The following is a 22,155-nucleotide window of genomic DNA, read 5'->3' on the forward strand; positions in this document are numbered from 1 at the left end:
TGTCACCATTCTTCTTTTGCAGCACCTGCAGAACACAGGGTCTTCTGGGAGCTGTTAATTCCAGAGACATGAGCATAATGTTTTCCTTGTAGGATGTTGAATCCATGGTAGCAGAAGACATTAGGAGTTATTTATGAATACAAACTCTACCTCCAAAATTCAATAGAGAATACAATGACTTGGGAAGAGCCATTCTCTCCACATCGTGTGACACTGAAGAATTTTAACCTTGTGAGCTTCATTTATGCAGGAAAAAGACTCAAGAACCTTCTTGCCTCTCATTACAGGACCTTTTAAACTTGCGCTTTGAAATTGTATCATTTTAATCAACAGCATGCATTATAACATGTAGCTTGACTATGGTAAAAAGCTGAGCTAGTAGAATAGCTGGCTGATTAAATATGAAGCAGAACAGTCTCTGTCTATTAAGAATTACCTTCAACAATTGTCCTAATGAAAGCTAGAAAGAAAAAACTGGTGGCTTTGGTTTTTATTTCTTCCCCTCTAGGATATTCAAGCTCATACAAAATAAAACATCACTGTTCATGTAGCCACAGTATTCCATAGGGCTAAAACATTTGTTCTACAGTTTTAACATTTAAACAGTTTTCAATTATATCTGCAGATGACTATTTGTGCAATGCCTCCATCTTACACAGTTCTGGTCAATCAAGCACTGCCTTCTTTGATAAGTGCTTAGCAAGCGTTATCTGTATCTAGTTCTTCCCAGAAAGATAAAAATAAAAGATCTGGTTGAATGTATTTTTAAAAGTGGGAAATTGAGTGATCTAGACTTCTTTTAATCTCTAAAATACTTAGTGTGATTTTCATTTTCCCCAGACTTTCTCAAGAGCTTTGTTTATCCCCAGACTTTCTCAAGAGCTTTTCTTTTATCCCCAGTCTTTCACAAGAGCTTTTCACTTATCCCCAATGTTTTGCAAGAGCTTTTTTTTTTTTCTTTTTTTTTTTTTTCCTTTTTTTTGGTTTTGTTTTGGTATGGCACATTACTGTGTTGGAATGAATTTATTAGAAGTCTCTACTAGAGAAGTTAGCAACAAAAATTGAATATGAGATTGTATCTCAAATACTTGTAACATTTTCTTACCATCACAGTAAGAAAGTACCCTTCAGTAAGGTACAATACTTGGCTGCAGCTATTTGAGCAATCTAAAGAAAAGTACTGTAGTTTTTTAACTCTGCAGGGAAGCTTGCAAGTGGCTCAATAATTTTTTAGTTCTCTTTAATTCACAGGAAGAAGCAATGCATTTTAAAAATGTTTATTCAGCTTAAGGTATCTCTTCTAAATACCTGTGGTATATTTGATATACATCTTCCCTCATTCCTTCAAACACACTTCAACTTTGAGGTAATTTAGGACAAAATACAAGAGCACTTTTACAAAGTAAGAGATCGGTACTAAAAATTTTAGGCAGGATAAATAGAAAAATATTCTGTCTTCTTTTCACTACAAATAGTTTCAGCATAATGCACTTCAAAAAGCAAAATAACCAAGCCACCAAGTTCAGAATTAAGTATATTTCTCAAGGAAACCTGACTTAAGCAAGCATTTCACCTGAGTTAACATTTCAGGGATTGGGCCCATAGCAACAAAGAAGACAAAGTATCCCGGGGCAGATCATCCTAGGTCATTTTGCACTTTACTCAGAGGGGTAGAGGAAGGAAGGGAAAAAATTTTACCAAAAATAAAAATCAAACTTTGTCATGCTGTCTCCATGTGGGCAAATAATGGTCCCCCTCTATAGCAGAATGCCCATTCATGCCTGTCAGCCAGTACTGACTCTGTCAGTATTAGCTGCACAAAAGAAACTATGCCCAGGGAGATTTTGGAAAATGTTAGCAATGGTGTCTTGCTGCCCCAGAAGGACCTTTCAGTTTGAGAAACGCGTTCCAGAGATGGAAGGCACTTGCTGGGAAGGCCTGAGATGAAACATGTGAGTTTAGAAAATGGTCTTCTGCCCATTCAATAGCAATGGTACACCACACTTCCTCTGTGGGATACTTCCAAAGGAACTCTGATTCAAAATGTGACATCTTCTGGCCTAGGGAAAGATTATTCCTTTGGAAAGCATGATTTCACCCACTCATTTATATGCTATACTGGAAGACTGCAATACTCAAAGTAAGATATTTTTACAGTTGCAAAGGTATGTTTTGAGACTGACATAGGCAACACAAGTTATAGTTCTCTATGGTGAATGAAAAAGTTAATCGGAGTCTTCATCATCAAGGTATTCCTCTGCATTACTCAGTGTTCGGACTGTATCTGGAAAGAAAGAAAACTCTCTCTTAATCTGGGATAAAATCAGAAAATTACTCACATTTGCAATGCTTGCAAACCAGGAGCAAACAAACCTGATTCCTCTATCATTTAGAGATGTTAGGGCTACACAGATGGGGCCGTAGATCTGGATCTCAAATGCAGGGCTAAACCAGTAATCACACCTCCTGCCTAGGAGATTTAGTCTGTGATCTTCAAGAGCCATGTTCTGGCTCCTTTGAACCTGTACACCAGAGCTTGAACTCTTTAATCCTATTTTCTGCATATATTACTTTTAAATCAAAAAGGATAGGACTGCTGAGCTGAGGTAGAAGAGCCTCCATGGTTTTATTCTCCTGAAGTGGGGATAGTACCTAGCTGGCTGCCATTCTCTGCCCAAAATCAAACACATTCCATTTATTTTTCCCATCCCCCCTTTCTCATCTATACTTTTTCCTGACTAATTATTTGTTAGATAAACACTACGAGCCTTTGTCTTTCAAGGATAGTAAGCAGAAAACCAGAGTATTAAACTATATTTACCAGATGTGCAGTGGCACCTGGAGAACTACACCTATCTTTGAGACTGTACCAAGATAAATATAGCATGGGCTTTTTGTGATAGATGATTATTTTCCTACAGATTTTCAAATATATAGGAATAGGAATATGGATTATAGATAACATATATTACATTGTACATCACAAGATCCTAGTCAGTTGTAGCTCTGCAATAACATCTTAAAACAAAGTATTAAAAAAAATGGGTGTAGCCTGACATAATTCACAGAATTTATAACCGTGTTACTCCTTCTTATTCCAGAAATAACTTGCTTAATTGTTTTGAGAAAAGAAATCTAATTGAAAAAATAATTTGTTTTTCTTTTTGAGTAGGAGAAGCAGCACAGGAAGAATGGAAAGGGAAGAAAAGAAATTGCAGAGCTCTATGCTAAAGAGGCCATACTTTGAGAAAATATGAATTCCATTTATCCTGTGTAATCATAGAATCATAGAATCAGCTGGGTTGGAAAGGACCTCCGAGATCATCAAGTCCAACCCTTGATCCAACACCCCCATGGTTACTAGACCATGGCACTAAGTGCCACATCCAGTCTCATCTAAAAAACCTCCAGGGACGGTGAATCCACCACCTCCCTGGGCAGCCCATTCCAGTGGGCTTACTAGCTGCCTGGGAGAAGAGACCAACCCCCACCCAGCTACAACCTCCTTTCAGGGAGTTGTAGAGAGTGATGAGGTCTCCCCTGAACCTTCTCTTCTCCAGACTAAGCAACCCCAGCTCCCTCAGCCTCTTCTCATAGGACTTGTGCTCAAGTCCCTTCACCAGCCTTGTTGCTCTTCTCTGGACCTGCTCCAGCACCTCAATATCCTTCCTGAACGGAGGGGCCCAGAACTGGACACAGTACTCCAGGTGTGGCCTCACCAGCACTGAGGACAGGGAAAGAATCACTTCTGATGGCCACACTGTTCCTGATCCAGGCCAGGATGCCATTGGCCTTCTCCGCCACCTGGGCACACTGCTGGCTCATGTTCAGTTTCCTGTCAATCCAAACTCCCAGGTCTCTTTCTGCCTGGCTGCTCTTCAGCCACTCTGTGCCCAGACTGTAGCGCTGCATGGGGTTGTTGTGACCAAAGTGCAGGACCCGGCACTTGGCCTTGTTGAACCTCATCCCGTTGGAATCAGCCCAACTCTCCAGTCTGTCCAAGTCTCTCTGCAGAGCCCTCCTGCCTTCCAGCTGACCGACACTCCTCCCCAACTTAGTGTCATCTCCAAATTTGCTGATGGTGGACTCAATCCCCTTATCTAAATCATCCATAAAGATATTAAACAGAACTGAGCCCAACACTGATGCCTGGGGGACACCACTAGTGCCTGGCCGCCAACTGGATGCAGCACAGTTCTTCGCCACTCTCTGGGCCCAGCCCTCCAACCAGTTCGTAACCCAGCACAGAGTGCCCCTGTCCAAGCCGTGGGCTGCCAGCTTTTCCAGGAGTATGCTATGGGAGACGGTGTCAAAGGCTTTGCTGAAATAGTTGTTCCCTTGTTCAGCAGCACAAATAATGCAATCTTTTTGCATTTCCATGACATGATTTTAATAATTCTAATGTTTTAGAATATATTTCAGCAATTATGACATTTGAATGTGAGTGTGTACACGTAAAACAAAACTGAACATTTAAGTGGAGGCAATGTAAGCTTCCTCCAATAAAACAGTTTTATAAATGATAGAAGCTGTATCTAAGTAAGAAAACAGATTTGGAACTGGGGACAGGAAGACTACTGATATAGAATCGAATTTCTGAAAAGGAACAATTGTTTCACTCACAGACATTGGAAATACTGAAATGCAAACTCAATAGATACACAAGAACGAAATTACTGAAAATAGCCAAGAAAATACAAAATGCAAGAAAAGTATACAGATCAGCAGTGTCAGAGATATTTAAAAGGCCAAATTAAGGTAGAAAAGCAAATACGGAAGCTAATACTGAAACTGCAGTTAGACTGAGAATATCAGCTCAGGCAAGCAAGAAAAGACAGGGTGTGAGGGTACCAGAGACCAGTGATAGACAAAGTGACTAAGGATGAAAAATCAGCCAGCCATGAAACTAAATTAATTTAGAGGGAGTGACAAAGTAGAAGACTAGTTACTTAGGATCAGGAAGTGAAACATTAATATAGTTATTAAGGACATCAGAACAGAGAATACACCTGTACCAGGTGCCCACAATCAACATGCAAAGATGAAGTAAGTGCTCCTAACAGGGATTAACAGAAGGAATTCTGCCCTTTGTTACAACTGCTCTCTTCAGAGTCAAAATAATTTGTCAAAAGTTTTCTGGGAAATCCTGATATTACCTCAACCAAAGAGCTGGATAATATTTTTGCTGCAACTGCTCCTCTTGGCATCTAAAGCTGTAGTCAGCTATTCCACCATTTAATTCCCATAACTACTAAGCTCCCACAGGTTAGCATTCCCTCTGTTCTCACTCGTCCTGTGACAACAGAGTTGCTAAACTGCATATCCCAACAAAACCAGCTTTAACTCTGCCTCTGTTTTTAAATAATTTCTCATTTCACCTAGTGTTTCCGCTCTCACTTCAGTCCCCTGAAAACTATAGGCGGTATTAGTTACACAATACTGGACCATTCAGTTTTTATTCAGCTTTTTAAAATAGCTTTGTATCTTTTTAACTCTTTTGGACATGGCACTGTGCTATTAGGAGAGATGAACACAGTGGGAATCAGTGAGACTATTTTGATAAATACCTGAAAGCAGTCTTTCTTCATTTCTCTATTAGACAGTCACTCAGAAAGATACAGGAATAAGAAATCAAAAGAAAATTAGCAGTAAGAAAATAAAAGAGGAGCATTGTAGGTGTTGGTTTGGCATAAGTTTGGAGGAATAGACAAGCACAATGGGGAAGACAGCACACCATTTTACTTTCATACCCTGTCCCTTGTGGTATACTGCTTTTAAAGTAATTTCCATCCTTGCTTTCTTCCAGCTGAAGGACCTGTCTTCTATTTCCTTCCCTTGTTATTCGAACATCTTCTGAACTCTTGCCTCTTGCTGACACAGGATGGTACTTTGTGTAGAGTCAGCAACACTGCATGTGATAAACCACGTTTCTATCACAAATCTAAACTAAACCTCTCAAGTGAGCCCTTTTGAATACAACTCGGTCCATGTATCTCCCAAGTGGTTTTTATGGCTTTCAGCATATTGATATTTGGTTAAAATATTAGTGTCCTCTTAAAAGAAAATATTTATCAGAAAAACAAAATCAGAAATACCTGCACTCTGTTTCTTCTTAAGTAAGGAAGCACAAGCTGCATTGGTTGCCATATCTAAAGCCAGTTTCTTCTCATTGTTCCTCAGATCTGTTCTTGCCCCTTCATAATAGAAAATTGTCATCATGAATCACTGTCCCAGCTATTTCTCAAGCAATGGCATTCTGATATGAATTTCAGTAAGGTGGGTAGAATAGTAACGGACACAGGAATCTGACCTATGAACTGCTCTGAAGCAGACCAGCAGCTATGGATGCTCTTCCACAAGCTACAGTTACTTAGGGAACTTGCTGGCTACTCTTCCTTTCTAGCAAGCAAATGTCATTGCTGCTCTGGGGTTAAGTGTCTAATTTTGTCTGCAAAGCAGGATGAAACCTATCTTGAGCAGGTGAGATGTCAACTTTCCAAATAGCTGTCAGAATTTTCTGCAAGACTTATAAAGTCAGGCAGGTGAGCTGGCTAAGGACTGTACCTGAGTTATACGAAAACACTTAAAACACAATCTAAAAAACATTCATGAATCTAGTCTGCCACATAGATTGTTGAAACCTTGGTGAAGATCTTTACCCTTTGCCAGCAGCATCTCTACAATATCTGCATAACCTTTCCATGCAGCAGCATGCAAAGCTGTGTCTCCCAATTTGTTCTGTGGAGTTAGAGGGAAAAGCAACAGGATTAAAATACAGCAAAAAACCTTTCAGCTTGTACCAAGGATGAATAACATCACACATCTACTGTAAGGATCTGTTGGTTTAACCTACCTGTTGGTTTAACTCTAGGTTTGCCTGGGAAAACAGAACATCTACTATATCTGCAGAAAACAGGGAGAGGTTTAAAGAGAAAAATTTAGTAGAAACAAAACAGGCTTTTTTGCACTCTTAGTACAAATTTTAATTTAGATTCAATGAAAGAGCGATCCAATCAGCTAATAAAAATCTGTAACAGTCGGACTGCATTGGGTAAACAATCATTAGTCAAAAAGACATGCTATTGCACAGAATATGCAAAATAACAGAAAACTTCTTTTTGGTCTGTCCTTCTTCCCACTCTGCTTCTAACAGTTACACTGATGAGAATGCCTGCTTCAATGGCAACAAAACACACAGCAGTTGATGAAGCTGAACCTCCCTTCTAGTCTAATTTTTCTTTTTTTAAAAAATAGAACAACATTAAAAAAAATGGCTTTGTTATTTGTTATAGCACTGTAATTTTATCAATCAGTCTAAAAAGCACATCAAGAAAAGCAAAGAACAGTAATTTCAAATTAATTCTCTGATACCTTTATGGCCTCCGTGGCATGCCCAGTACAGAGCTGTGCTTCCAGCTTTGTCTAAGCCATTGACACCAACTCGATTATCCAAACACTCTCTCAACCAGCTTAGGTTGCCTGAAAGACAAAATCAATTTTGACGATCTTTTTTTTTTCTTTAAAGAGTTAACAGAACTATTAAAGACACATAGTTCTCTCTGAATGACAGTCTTCCAATGAACTTAAAAAGAGAAAAAAGTGAGTTAGCAGCAACACCATTCATTAAACCAAAGTCACACCAAACATTTTCCACTCCCAGAAGACCTTTAGATCCTTATGCAGTTAAATGGATGGTACCACACTTTTTCTGTGCATACAGTCACAGAGTGGCAATTCTACCAGGCTCATATCTCAGCTTTTCAAAGCTGTAAAACTTACCAGATAACTTGTTCAAGATACTAGACAAGCAAAACAGGCAGAACATCTTCATTCTTAATATACTATTATTATTATAGCAGAAAACAACAAAACGGTCTTTAGCATTACATGACTAAAAGACCAAACACACCTACCTCGTTTGGCAGCTTCATGCAGTGGATTATCAATAGACTCTGCTTGCTCTGCCACTGAAATGAAAGAGTAAATTCTAACTACTTCTGAAACTGAATAGATATTTGACATCTGTGGAAACAAAAGCTGGATTTATTCCAGAGGAACCAGTAATACATAGTTGATTTTAATGTGAAAAGGGATTTATGAGTGACAGACTAGTCAGAAAAACTTGAATTTCCTGTGTACTGGAAACCATTTCAGAGAAAAGCTTGTGAAAACTTTAAACAGCAGCATCAAATTGATGAGTAGTTGCAAGTTACCAGGAATCTGGCAGTATTTAATCTCAGTTATTACTTCCCTTTCTAAACTTGTAAGGTGGTTCTGAGCAGTTGCATGAGGCTAGGCTTTCAACCTACAGCTTGCCATCTATAGTTATGAGTGAATTATTTCCAAGGGGTCTGTGAAGGGTAGCTAAAAAGATCGACTCTCAAGAGGCTTCCTTTTCGTTTGATGGAGATTTTTTATTTTTTCTGGAAAACTTGTGGGAGGTCTGCAAAAAAACCTCTGCTTAAACAATCACAGTAGTGATGGGCAGATTGAAGATCAACCTTCTGTTTTAAAACTTTCTTTTTTAGGTGGAAATCACTAACTAGTAAGAGTACAGGCAAGCAGGACAGTGTACAATCTGAGATGAATGGGATCTCTAAGCCCTTGTACTATGGTTGTTATGTGAAAGGGTTTTCCTCAGATCACAGTGATACTGTAATCAGATGCAAAGCACGAAAATACTGATAACTGTACATTAGTTACCAGAAATAAAAGTCTCAAGACTCTTTTGGCCTCTCCAGATCTTTTCTTACTTTGATGTGTATTCCTCCCATAATGTTTGTAATTGTAAGACTTCACATGCTTAACTTGCTAGCTATGAGTAAAATAAAACACAAATGCTAGATTCAGGGATTTAATTTTAAAATAATTTGTGCAAACAGTGAACAAAATTCTAATGCAGAGAAGCCAGGGCCAGAGTAGACAGCTATTACACAAGCAGCACAAGTTAGTCCTAATGAGCAGTGCTGGTTAAGCACAGCAGACAGCATTAACACTAACAACACTGCCTCAAAAGCTTTTTACAAAAATTTTGCCAGAAGTTCCATAATAAGTATTTTTATTGCAGATAACACTGATTCTGCCTTCAGCAGGTTTTCATTCACATTCTTTTAAAATGTATTCCTTCGAGCCCAGCAGATGGAGCACAAGACCCCCTCACAGACTCAGTAGTTTCAGGTCTGCCTCCACGTTTTGCAAAAAGGTTATAGACCAGCACAGGAGATCACAGTGTTTCATTGGTTAAAACCAATGAAACCTGTCAGTCCTAATGGTGTAACCAGAGAAAGCTGGCCTTGGGGATTTTACAGTTTGTCTAAATCAGAAGACATGTTCCTACTACTCCTTGTTTTAAGGTCTGCAGAGACTTCTGTTCTGCTTACACATGAAAGTTTTGCAAATATGCAAACAGAGATGCCACCCCCAACCCTGCTCTAAAATGGAAGTTTTCCAAGTTATCTCAATGGGAACACAAATTGAATTGGTAGACTGTTGGTTTTATTTTAAATATAACACATTTCAATGTTCAAAAGACATTTGAGTGTAGGTAAGCATGTATGAACTATTCTGCTTGCATATAACAATGCATGATCTCTGAACTCTGGCAGACGGCAAGAGTAGAGTCAGACTGGAAGTCCCAAACTACAGTGAAATTTGATGCCATGGTCTCAATAACTACACCATGGATTGCTATTCATGTATTTCTACTAACTACAGGGCAGGGAATCATAGCATTGCTACCATAAGATCTCCTAGTGAAGAAGGCACAACACGAAGCAACCACAGTCAGTATCATATTGTCAGTTATGATGCAATCTGTCATGAGACACTGTTACTCTGTCTACAGTTCCTGGAAGGACTTGGAAGAATTGTGCTATGTTGTCTGTATTCATGGCTTTTAAAAGTGATTTTAGTTGAATCTGAAAAAGCAGTTTCTATCCAGTCCAGACATGAAAGGGATATTTAATATGATGCAATCCTCAAGTAAACCATGTTTTCTGAGGCTGGATATATTCACTAAAATACAAAAAATGGCAAACAAAAATGGTTCCTTTAGAACCATGCATTCTTCCACTCAAAACTGAGAACATCTATTACTGTCATCTTCACAAGCAGAAACATGAACACTAGGCAAACTTATGCTGTCTTTAGGTTATAAAAACACAAGACAGCCTGTCCACTGCTGATGTACAATAGTGACTGATACTGCAGATAGATGTATTCTGAAACACATGGTAGAGTACTGCTAGATGCCAATGTGATCTGTTTTTGAAAATAAGCCTTTTTGTTTACTGATTTCCTTTGATTGTAAATGACATTACCAAACAAAAATATTCTAGACATTACCATAGTTGCTTGGAATTAGTCCAGTTCTCCCCTTGCAAGTTCCTTTCCACCAATTTGTATCACTCTGCAGAGAAAAGGGAAAATATTTTAAAAGGGATATGTTGCATCTCAGAAGTATTCAGTCTGTATGGGATGTCTTAGACTCACCATGTCTGAGATGTAAATGATATCTCCTTCTTCAAAGTACAGTTCATCTGGCTTAAAACCAGAAAGGAAAAAAAAAGAGGAATAAACAAATATCTGAATATGTGTACAAATGAAAAACAAATACCTGGATAAGTCAGAACACATTCACCTCCTCATTAAAAAGAATGACAACTCAAATTCCCTAGCACCTGGACAACAACCTGATAGTCAGTAGTTTGACTTGCCTACAGATAACCTTTTGGATCTGTGATCTTCCTAACAATGCAGAAAGACTGTGTTCTTTCCAACAGAGCACTGTGCAACAGAAGCAGTGAAATTTATCTTTGTGTTTGTTAATTTCATCCCCTTTTTGGAAGAAAAACCAAATCACTTACGATTTCAGATCTTAGACTGTAGGTAACAGATACTACAGAAGAAAGTATGCTGCTTTTAAACAGAGTGGACTTACTGGATAGTGATGATTAATCAGGCAGTTTTAGTCACATTAAGAACAAATACGCATCAACAGACTTCATTGTTGAAAACAGTACAGTAAGTCTAATAGGCCAATCCTAGCAGAACTGAAGAAATGTTACTGACAAGATTAGAATTAAGCTTTTTAAACCCCTAAAATTTAGAAGTACTTACCGTTCTGGGTTCAAACGTATACAGGGCCCGGAACACTTTAACCTGTCCTGAAAAAAATAGAAATAAAAAAAATCAGCACCAGTAGCATGCCTTTTAAACACAGCATACACATCCAGCCCTCAAATCCAAATACATTCCTTTCCTTCAACCTTAAAGCAGCTTGTTGAATGAATTTGTGTTATGCCTCTGTCAATAAAAATCATGATGAAAAGATTCAGCAGCATGAGTTATGAAGGAAACTGTCCATCTGATCAGTTACATGTAAGTAGCCTCTTATGCACAGTCATATACACCCTCACACACTCATACATGCTGTATATATCTTTATTCTAGTATCAGATCTGTCAAATGATACAGAATTAAGGAAAGAAGAAAGAAACAAAATAATGACCAATGTCTGCACCGTGTTTTCATATTTACTTGCAGTCATTACTAACAGGAAAATAATGCAAAACCATGGAACTCATTGCATTTAAGAATAATGACAAATGGTCACCAAGTCCTATTTATGGAATGTACAACTGACATGGTGTTCTATTCAGATGCTTAAAATAAGCTAGAGTGTTTGCAATTCCTATTTGTGTTAATAGGGCAGCTTGGAAGAGACTGTCCACAGCATTCAAGGCAAGAAAAGACAACTGTAATGCAGAGAGGTACAAGTTTAATTGCACAAACTGCAAAAGAAGCATCCCCACAAAAACTTTTTTAAAAAATTCCGTAAAACTACACTCCCAGAGCACCAGCAGAAAGTACAAGAACTGCTTAAGTCCACTGAACTCAATGCAGAAATATATTATTCCGACTGTTCCATACTGTTTACTTTAGAGTACCTGAAGTCTTAAGCATATAGGTTTATTTAATTTTAAATATCATAAGTATGCAAGTGTAGGTTATGTACATGTTCTTACACTATACTCTACATGTTTATACAGATTAACTATGTGAAGCAATGTTTGGTCCATCAGGACAATGCATTACTTAGGTCACACTTAGTCCAGATTATTTTGTATACTCAGAGAAACTGATGAACTTACTGCCAAAGGCTAGTACTGTACAATGCAGTTTACATACGTGAAGTTTTGTGTAGTTTATTAAACGTAGATGTGTAGTTTGCCTCAGAAACTAAGTACTTACAACTGTGGCAACAGTTAAAAAGGATGAAACCCCTATTCTGTTCATTACCCATACAGAAATGATGAACAAGGACAGCAGACAGTAATGTGTCCTAGATCTAAGAGATCAGCATGAAACATCTGATCTGCAGCTGTGGAGAAGATCAACAACAACAACAAAAACAACGAGGGAAAAAAAAATAAAAGAAAAAAGAACAAGAGATGACAAAACAGGATGGATGACAGGAGTACTGTCTCTTCTCCTTGGCTTTCTTACACAGATGACAGAAAAACACAAGACAGAACTACACACTGACAACTCTGGAGATTACAACCATCAACCACCGATTTTCAAGGTTTTATGTAAGCAAAAGGAGGAAATGGACCACAAAAGGGAAGAATAAGGAATATTAAAAGGGGAAATGATAAGATGGTAGAAGACAGGGAAAAGCAAGAAGTATGTATTTGTGTGTGTCACGTGTGCTTTCCGTAACAACGTACAGGATATGAGTCAACAGGTTTTCTAAAGCTATCACACCTGTGGAGAAAAAGAGGAATGGAAACACTGATGCTGATAAAAGTATTTCTGACATGTTGTTTAAACAAAAGACAATTTACTGTTAGTTGCTAGTTAGTTGTTGGTTTGGGTTTGGGTTTTTTTGTTGTTTTTTTTTTTTAATTCTATAAAACTGAAAGAGAGAGTTACTTCCCCAAATGTCCAGTTGTGGTGTCACACACAGACTGACATGTTCTAAAACATTCCTGTGATGAAATACAAAAAGTACAGAACTGCATCTATAGAACTGCAGGTCTAGTTAACGTTAATTTTATAGCACTTTATACAGGAGTTAAACACTACTAATTACTGGCACCAATCTTTAATTTTTTTTTTTAATAAAGAGATAGTAAGCCTGTTTACTTTGCTGCAGTTAAGAGCTTAGAACAAGGGGACTTCAGGACTTGCAATGCAAATTACTTGTACCAAATTTTAATGCAAAAATTCAGTCCAGAAGGTTAAAATAACTAAATGTAAGCACATTAAGGGCACATTTGACTTGAATTCATCTTCTGAAAATACAGATGGTATTTCACTAGACATAAGGGTACCTGTAATCACTTGAAGTACTTTTATCTAGCAATACCTATCCCTAGGCATGCAGGCAGACTTAGAGCTTGCATTGGTGATAACTTTGCTTTGGAACAAGCTAAAAGTTAGACACCTAAGGTCTTCCTCTGCTCTCACTTACTACCATCTATCTACTATGAACCATGTTTCAATATTCATACAAGATGGTGAACAATTAATTAGCACTGATTTGAACTTATCAAAGTTGACTGACTGCACCTCCCCACCACATACTTCTAAAGGACAAAATAACTAGAATACAAAAATATGTATATTTTTAAAATTTCAAGGAACCAGGCAAACATTATTGACTTTATTCTCAGCATAACTAATGAGGAGAGTATCCTTTCTGAAAGCAAAGTAAATGGGGGCACAGAGCAGTGAAGTGTCCCACAAAAAAATCTTTAAGTACAGGTTTTTCTTTTCAATCCTGTTATGCCCCAATCTGCTCAGTGGGTTTAGGGGATAGTTGTTTGATTCCGTCTGAGCAGTGCATGGGAGAAATAATAAAATTTTCAGGAGGTTCAATAACAAACAATTACTTGTAAACTTTCAGAACATTAAGGCAGAATAAGGTACTTAGCAAATTTTAAAACAACATCCAGACAAAGTAAGGCACTTTACAAACTTTAACTTTGCAAACTTAAACTTAGCCAACTTTAACCTATCCAGATATCACAAGGCACTTACTAAGGCACTGACTGGAAATTTTAGTCTGGCTTACAATACGTTTTCAGAAGAAGTTAGAAGAGTGGAAAGATAAGAGTAAAAGAATATCACAACCCATGGATCCAATGATGAGACTTGATTGTTGCAATTTCAGTGTCCACTGGTCAAAGTAATGGTGGCAGTCTTGATCTATCAGGAGTGGTGGAAAGCCCACAAAACAAACTTCAGTGGGTTATTTTACACTCAGGATAGGTGGCAATGGCCAGGCACCTCGGCTGGAGGAGGAGTTTTACGCTACCTGATGTACCAATGTGGATCATTTGCAGCCCTCTGGTGGAAGACCCCAAAAATAAGTCTGGGAGCACTTCAGTCTTTGATGGTTTATGACACCTTTTACAAAATGACACAAAATGAGGCAGGCTACCCGCCTCTCATGTCAGTGTAGCTAAGCCAGTTATGCTCTGTCAGAAGGGATGAATACCTTCAGGGAATGTCCCAATACCTCCCTCCAAGGGGAGTTTTCACACCTGAGCCAGTTGTGTAAGGAAGGCATCATAGGCATGATAAAAAGCACTATCCCACCTTGCAGGATCTGCTTCTTATCCGCCTCTTCCCTTATTTGGCTCAAAACCCAGCTTCTCGCTAAACAAAGATTAATTGGTTGTGGTCATCCTCTAGTGTTCACACCCTCTGCACCTGGGCTGTTCCCCGGCACCTTGTCAGCGAAGCACCTGATGCTTTTGCAAATGAAGGATTGTTCAAGCCATTACCATTAATATTTCAGTCTCTCACAAATCCTAACTTTAGTCACAAGGCTGTCTTTTCTCTTCTCATGGAATTTCCATTAAACATCTGCAAAACAACTGTTTGACAAATGAAAAAGGTAACTTACTACACATACTAAAAAGATACAAATATTCTTAGCATACAAACTTCCCAAGTCATAACTTGCCAAATCCTCCCTCAGCAACACAAGATGGTAAAGTATTCAAACTAATTATTCTCTCTAACCAGCAACATAAAACTGGCTTTGTCAGGTTGGGCTTATCCTATAAATGTCTCCAGCTCTTATGACAAAGGGAAACATGCAACTTATATTTCCAAGATGACCTTCTCCTAGTCAAGTGCTTAAAAGCAATGAAATGGAGAAGCTAAACAGTAACAGCTTAAAAATGTAGCTTTTGATATGTACTGAACAGAAGCAAGATACCTGCTGTGCTTCATAATACTAAGTAATTAAAAAAACCCCTAAACCTAAAATACCATTTTCTAAAAAGACTAGATTTTTATTTCTAACAATTTTTAATCAACTGCAGTACTGTTAACAAAAGAGTGTTTCCAAAGAATGCTAAGTGTTTTCGCAACAGTTACTGTTTCTCTCCCACTGGTGCTTTTTTCCCCACTTCCTTTCTATTCTTTTACTCAAGCTTCTCTAAACCACCACAGACACTAGCATTCACCCCTCTTTTACGCAACCTGCCACCAAAGCATTCTCTGTTTTCCTTTTATTTGCTTTCACCCACGAACGAAAAGCTAAAAAGAGAAAAAAAAAAAAAAAAGAAAGGGAACCCCCCCGCTCTATATCTGCATGGCATTACTTATTTAGGTATTTGTGTTAGGCTGAACTTTCAGCACTAAAGGGGAGAGAAAGCAATTTCATTAGCTGTCAGCTAATATTACTTCCTCAACCAAAACAAAGAAGCAACCCAAAACCCAAACCAGTCCTTGGTTAAAGAGACATTTACTTTAAAGAAAATAATCATGGCAGTAAGCCAACATCCACAGCAGCTACCAAGGCGTGGCTTCAGGGGACTGATATGAGTCTTTCATTAGCATTTCACACCTTGCTTCATCTGCCATAGACAGACATAATCAAATCTCATTGATGCAAGCAAGATTCTACAAATTAGATATTGATCCAGATGCTGCACCTTTTCATTAGCTATATTTAGATTGAGTAGCTCAAGACCACCATAAAAGTCAGAGTAACTTACTTAAGATGAACAGACTCACTGCGTTCACAAAGCACTATCAGTGCCTACAATACAGGGATGATCTCTATGCCGTTGAAAGTCAGAATTTACCATGGTTGGCCATCTACAGAAAAAATTAAAAAACTGGAAGCCTTTCGATAAACTTCTTCAAGGGTTCAAGTTAATCCTGGGCTGTCATCAGCCATCTTCCTCCTTGCTTCTATAATGCTGCATAGAAACAGTTCAGAATCAGGTAATCTCTCTCTGGCACCATCTCAATTGAAAATAACTAATTTGAATCCCTACCTGTAACAAATGGCCCAAAAATAGAAAATATGCATAGGATATGGGATGACGGGAAGAAGAAGGACAGTTTGCACGTTCCAGGTCTTATGCTAGATTTAGTCTCTTCTGAAATCATTTATAACGGAATATGAATTTTGATACATGTTCAGATTAATTTTCTGAAGGAAGTAAGAGACATCTTCTGCCTGACCTCACAGAAAGCATGGTGGTAAAAGCACAGTATGTTTTTCTCGGTGTTGGCCTAAGAACCCACAAAGGATCTACATACTCTGGCAGGGTATATCAACAATTTGAAGTCACAACCTTTTGGCCAAGTGGAACTATCAGAGGTAAGCTACAGATCAGAATAATTTGCGATATGCTTGTAGTTTGCTTTAATAAGAAAAGAGATGTTCATCTTATGATCTCCATGTGTCTTGGGAGATGTGCAATTTTACTAGTAGGACATAATGGCCAAACAAATTTTTTTCCCCGGCTTCTCATAGAATAATTTAGGTCAGAAAAGATCTCTAAGATCATTAAGTCCAAGCATTTACCTAACACTGCAAACATGGTAAACCATGTCCTTAAGTGCCATATCCACACATCTTTTACATACCTCCAGGGACTCAGTCCATTCCCTGGGAAGCCTGTTCCAACACCTGACATACCCCTTCAGTGAAGAAATTTTTCCTTATATCCAGCCTAAACTTCCCCTGGCACAACTCAAGGCCATTTCCTCTTGTTCTATCACTTGTGTCACTTGGGACAAGAAACAAACACCCACTTAGCTACTACCTCCCTTTAGGTAGTTGTAGAGAGCAATATGGTCTCCCCTGAGCCTCCTTTTCTCCAGGCTAAATCCCTCCAGCTCTCTCAGCCACTCCTCATAGGACTTACTCTCTAGACCATTCACCAGTTTTGCTGTCCTTCTCTGGACACACCCCAGCACCTCAATGTCTTTACTGAAGTGAGGGGTCCAGAACTGGACACAGCACTTGAGGTGTGGCCTCACCAGTACAGAGGGATGATCACTGCCCTGGGTCCTGCTGGCTGCACTGCTTTTGATGCAGGCCAGGATACCCTTGGCCTTCTTGGCCAACTAGGCACACACTAGCTCACGTTCAGAAGCTGTCAACCAGCACCCGCAGGTCCTTTTCCTCCAGGAAGCTTTCCAGCCACTCTGCTCCAAGCCTGTAGCATTGCACGGGAATTGGAAAACAAGGTGCTTTGCACCTAGACCTTCAAGCAGGAATAAAAGTATTGGAAATATCTTCTACAGGAGTGCAGTTTGGCATTTTGCTCAGAGGATCCTGCACAGAGATCAATGTAGCATTTAAAAATTGCCACAACTGAGACAGAGAACCATCTTCCATTTCTAAGTAGTGCTTGTTAGAAACAGGAAGTGAACACAGGGCATACACATCTGTGGGGAGGAAGGGGTGAGGGTGCATGAAACAAACAAACAAGAAAGGCTAGGAATCTGCTTAGGATCATATTAAAAAGAACGGAAGAGATAGACTGGTGCCAGCATAGATGAAAAACTGGGGTAGTCCAGGAACAAACATGAACTGCACTAACCAGTGACTGGAGTGGAAGGAACAAACAGCATTTCTTTACAGAAAATCAGAACTAAAAATATTCTCACAGAAGATGAAGGTGAACACAACTTCACTGGCACAGTTTAAAGCTGCAATCTTCTACTTCTTACCAATTTTACTTCTGCAACACCACTGTGCCTTCACCTGTAGAAAGCTCGTTTGTGGCCTCAGAAACTTGCAGTAAGAAGAGGGTTTGAGATGAGAAATGGAAGTTTAAAATTCCTACTGAAATCAGACTTGGAACTGTTCAGTTGTTTCTCTCCCCTCAGAGCTGATGACTGTAGTGTAACTCCCCATGTTCCCATGCTCACATCTTTCTACCTAACAGAAACATTTCTTTGTCTACTGAAGAAACCCAACCTACCACTTACACTGAATTTAAGCCTACTGCTAATGCCCGAGGCATGTGACTCAGTGCAAGTCTTCTGCTCCTGTAAATGCTGTCACAGCTCCTACTTTACCTTAGAATTGAGGTGAACTTGTGATTGAACTTCAGTATTTATGTCCAGAATCCTATTTTGAACTCTGACAGCTACTAGTGGGAGCAAAGTCAATGAACCTGCTTTAAGGTAGCAACCCTTAATGTTACATAAGTTATGCTTGCTCCTGCCTGCTTTCCTCTCAATTGGAATAATTTAAAATTATAATTTCCTTGGTACAAAGACTAGTCTTTCTCCATAAAATATAAATGTTGTGTCAATTCTAGGCCAAGATCAACAAACCTCACTCTGTCTGGTGAATATGAGTGTAAGTAAGTTTTCTTTAAATATTAAAACACCACTTGCATATCCCCAAAAGCTGTTGCTGCACAGTATATGGGACTCTAATCAAAAAGACCTAATCAAACAGCGAGTACTGTTCAGTGAGACAGTGCTCAACTAGCACACAACTAGCAGAAGCCAATATAGCTTGTCAAATTCAAGGACTTAACAAGTAACTTTTGTAAATAAGATTAATATCCAAAGGGATATGAACAGTGCAAAGAATAATGTAGTTTAAGATATAAAAAAATTTTTTGAAAGACGGAAGGGATATCCTACTCTTGCATAATGTTGACAGAGAAGTATGTTTCTACAATTTTCAACACCATTCGACTCCTTTTTAGTTTTAATAGTGAGGCTAAATAAACAATACAGCTAGAAAATAATAATAATACAGAGCCACAAGAGAAAAGCAAAGCTAGATATGCTTGTTAAAAAAAAAGCCTTAATAAACAATTGTGACCCCTTACTTAAAGACTAACCACAGACCCTAAAAGACTAGTTCAAGTGCTGATAAACATATCCTGTGACTGTCTAACATATATTGATGTCAAAACCATTTTTCTGCAACTGAAATCCTAATGTTCTGTGCACACAATAGGATTTATAGAAAAGCCATCTATCATATAAAATGGTCTTATGTACTGATGGAAATGACAGTGCTATAGCTAGTTGATTTTCCCCCTTCACACATTTTTAAAGCATGGTCCAACTGTAATGTCCAAAATCCCTGATTTGAGCAGTGAAGACTGTTTTAAAAAGCATGAATATTTATTTCATTAAATATTATCACTTCCCTGGCACCTGACATATTTACTTCCCTCTCTATCTAGCCTACACTTTTTATTCCCTGAACACATAGGAAAGGACTATTGCAACCAGTGGCTTGTTTTGTCCTCTATCTAATCTGAACTGTGTAAATTCAGCACGGCAAGCAGACTTGCTGTTCCCTTACATAGTGTATAGACTGGATACCTGATAATAACCAGTGAAGAAAAATTAACACAGCTTGGCCAAATGCACCAAGATATTCCAGACATTCCAGCAACTGCAATCTAAATGTCACTAAAAGAGACAGCATTACACTGCTGTAGAAAGTATTTCACCACATACAGCTTCTATATTTATGTCTCTAACATTTATAATTCTAAGAAATTAAATTACAATCTCACAGGTGAAACTGGTATCGTGGACAGAAGAAAGTCAGACATACAAGTACAGAGATATTTTGAAGTATGCTAGAAGGCAATCCATTCCTGAAAATTACTTGTAAAAAATTTAACACAACAGACTCCATAAAATTTTCTCTCCTTAAAAATTAGGGATTTGGCAAAATTAATCTTATTACTTTAATCAGCTCTGAAAGCCACTACCAAGACAGTCTTATTCTTTCTCTTCCTCTTCCTTCTTCCACCCATTTCCTCTTGCTGTGTCAAGCACTCATGCTGCAGACAATAAAATGACCTTACGTAAAAAGTCAGAGCAGCGATCCAGCTTGTCATGCCACTAAATGGAATGGAAAGGGATAGTGGGAGTAGGGAACCTGTCCTTTTGACGACAGCCTGCATTTTATCAGATCAAGCATACCGCAAAACTGCACCCTACAAAACTAGTGAGAGACATCTATATTAAACATATCTAAGTCAGTATGAGGCAGGTTAGGTAGGGTGAGGCCTTTAACTCCTTAAGAATCTTATTGCAAAACAGAAAACTCCGCTAACAACTTCACTGGAAAAACCTACTCTTCAGGTATATTCAGCTGTTAAGAGCAACACCACATCCTGTTAGAGGCCTGCAGGTTTCCTCAGTCCTGATTGTCTTCAGTAAGGGTTCACAACAGCAACACTTTTCTTACTGTCTTTTTCAATAAAAGCAAGCTGTTTTCAAAGAGGCTTAGCTTACTGCAGGGCAGAGGAAGTTCTTCCAAGGATGAAACTCTACATTCAGAGAGCTTTAGCAGATTTTTCTTCTGTAGGCAAGTTAAGATGGAAGGTTTAAATGGTCTAAACTGGGTTTGCACTTACTTACATTTAAATTAAAAACTTGTTTTATGAGCTGTCTAGTTAAAATACTTAATTAGGTTATGTATTTAATTTTTTTTTTACATAAGTACTTCAAATGGTATTCCAAATACAAAAAAATATTGAAGTTCAGATGTATTTAGGGATCAGATAGTCCTGCTTTGGGAAACATCAACTAGTCTTGTCTATTGAATTACATTCATGGTGATTTTCTTAACTTCTAAGTAAGAATTCAAACTTTTACATTGGGAGACAATACACAAACATGATAAACAGCCATGGCATTTTCTAGACCAATTCCTTATTTAAAAAAAGGAAACCCTGAAAATAATGGCTTAAGTTTTGGCAAAAGAATGTATGTTCACTGAAAAAATGCCACTTCTAATCCAGGATTTAAAACTGTGCAACTTCCAATGGCTTTTCATATATTTTTAGGAAAAAACTGTGGCTGTTAGTTTTTTTTTAAAAACTAACTTTGCACTGATTTTTCTGGAAAAAATACAGGAGCAAAAATGTACGCATCGATGACTGCATGCACTAGCAAATTGAGAGTTTGGCTGCTGGGGGTCCTATAAGGGAATGCAGCGGATGCCACGTTAGAAGAGGAAGAATGTTGCATGGGACTGTATTATAAAACTGCTTTTATTAATTAATGTATTGCTAACCCATGCAACCACAAGTCAAACCTCAGAGCATTTCAATGCTATTTCTCTAAAGGGTAAAGCGTTTCCTGCGCGTTTCAGCCTACGCAAGCACCTCCTCGGCGGCCGCTGCAGGCCGGACACGCCGCGCCGCCCAGTGCCACGGGCACGGCGGCTCCGGGCAGGGCCGCGCCGCAGCGGAAGAAGGCCGGGGCGGGAGGGCTGTGCATCGACAGGGATGTCTCCAGGCGACAGCTCTGGCCCCGGGGCACTCACATTCTCCCGAGCTACAGCAACCACGGGATCCCGCCCAGACACCATGCCCGAGGGCAGATCCACGCTCCTTTCCAGCCACGGGAGAGGCTACCTTCCTTCCCGGCACCAAGAGAGTGGTGCGCAGGTTCATGGCGGGAGGGCGCGGACAGGAAGGGAAGGGCGGCTCTGCCCCGCTCCCACCCACGCCCGAGCTCTCTGTTTGAGGGCCCATACCCGACTCCCAAATCATCCACGTGTCAGCAGACAGCGGGCTCCGTCGCGCCCTGCACGGGGATGGCGGGTCAGGCCGCTGCGTCCTTCCCTCACCTGGCTTGGCCGGTTTAGGTGGAGGCTTGGACATTGCTGGAGCCGGCCCTTGGGCGGACGGGGGAGCGGCGGGCGGGCGAGCGGCTGCCTGCAGGCGGGCTCTCGGTGCGGGACGGCGGCGCAAACCCCCCTCCGGGCTCGCGTGGCGGCAACAGGAGCGCAGAGTGGGGGGATGGTTCCGCCCCGGTGGCCGCAGGCGCGTCACCAGCCCCGGGCGGGACGCAACCAATCGGCGCGCGCTGAGGGTGAGGCCCCGCCCCTCCCCC

The 22,155-nt window shown here is 39.5% G+C and overlaps 1 protein-coding gene across 1 annotated transcript; it reads right to left on the minus strand.

Moving 5' to 3' along the window:
* Positions 1-197: 197 nt before the first annotated feature.
* On the minus strand, positions 198-22,028 carry OSTF1 (osteoclast stimulating factor 1). The gene is made up of 10 exons (XM_027708417.1): positions 21,890-22,028; positions 11,119-11,165; positions 10,492-10,542; positions 10,345-10,408; positions 7,914-7,967; positions 7,372-7,479; positions 6,854-6,903; positions 6,660-6,738; positions 6,096-6,194; positions 198-2,284 (listed from the first exon to the last, which is right to left on the minus strand). The coding sequence occupies exons 1-10, from the start codon at positions 21,921-21,923 to the stop codon at positions 2,226-2,228; spliced, it is 645 nt and encodes a 214-aa protein (XP_027564218.1). The 5' UTR covers positions 21,924-22,028; the 3' UTR covers positions 198-2,225.
* Between the last annotated feature and the right edge of the window lie 127 nt (positions 22,029-22,155).

This window comes from Neopelma chrysocephalum, unplaced genomic scaffold, assembly GCF_003984885.1.
Source record: "Neopelma chrysocephalum unplaced genomic scaffold, ASM398488v2 Primary Assembly neopelma1_96234, whole genome shotgun sequence".
Classification (NCBI taxonomy): Eukaryota; Metazoa; Chordata; class Aves; order Passeriformes; family Pipridae; genus Neopelma; species Neopelma chrysocephalum.

Bases quoted from the DNA above. Each gene is read 5' to 3' on its own strand.
- OSTF1 (XM_027708417.1), bottom strand. From the start codon at position 21,923: ATGTCCAAGCCTCCACCTAAACCGGCCAAGCCAG. The intron at 6,904-7,371 runs GTATCAGAGAAT...TGTTTTCTGCAG, and splicing joins ATGCCACGGAGGCCATAAAG to ATATAGTAGATGTTCTGTTT. The intron at 2,285-6,095 runs GTATTTCTGATT...CTTTCTTTCCAG, and splicing joins TAAGAAGAAACAGAGTGCAG to ATACAGTCCGAACACTGAGT.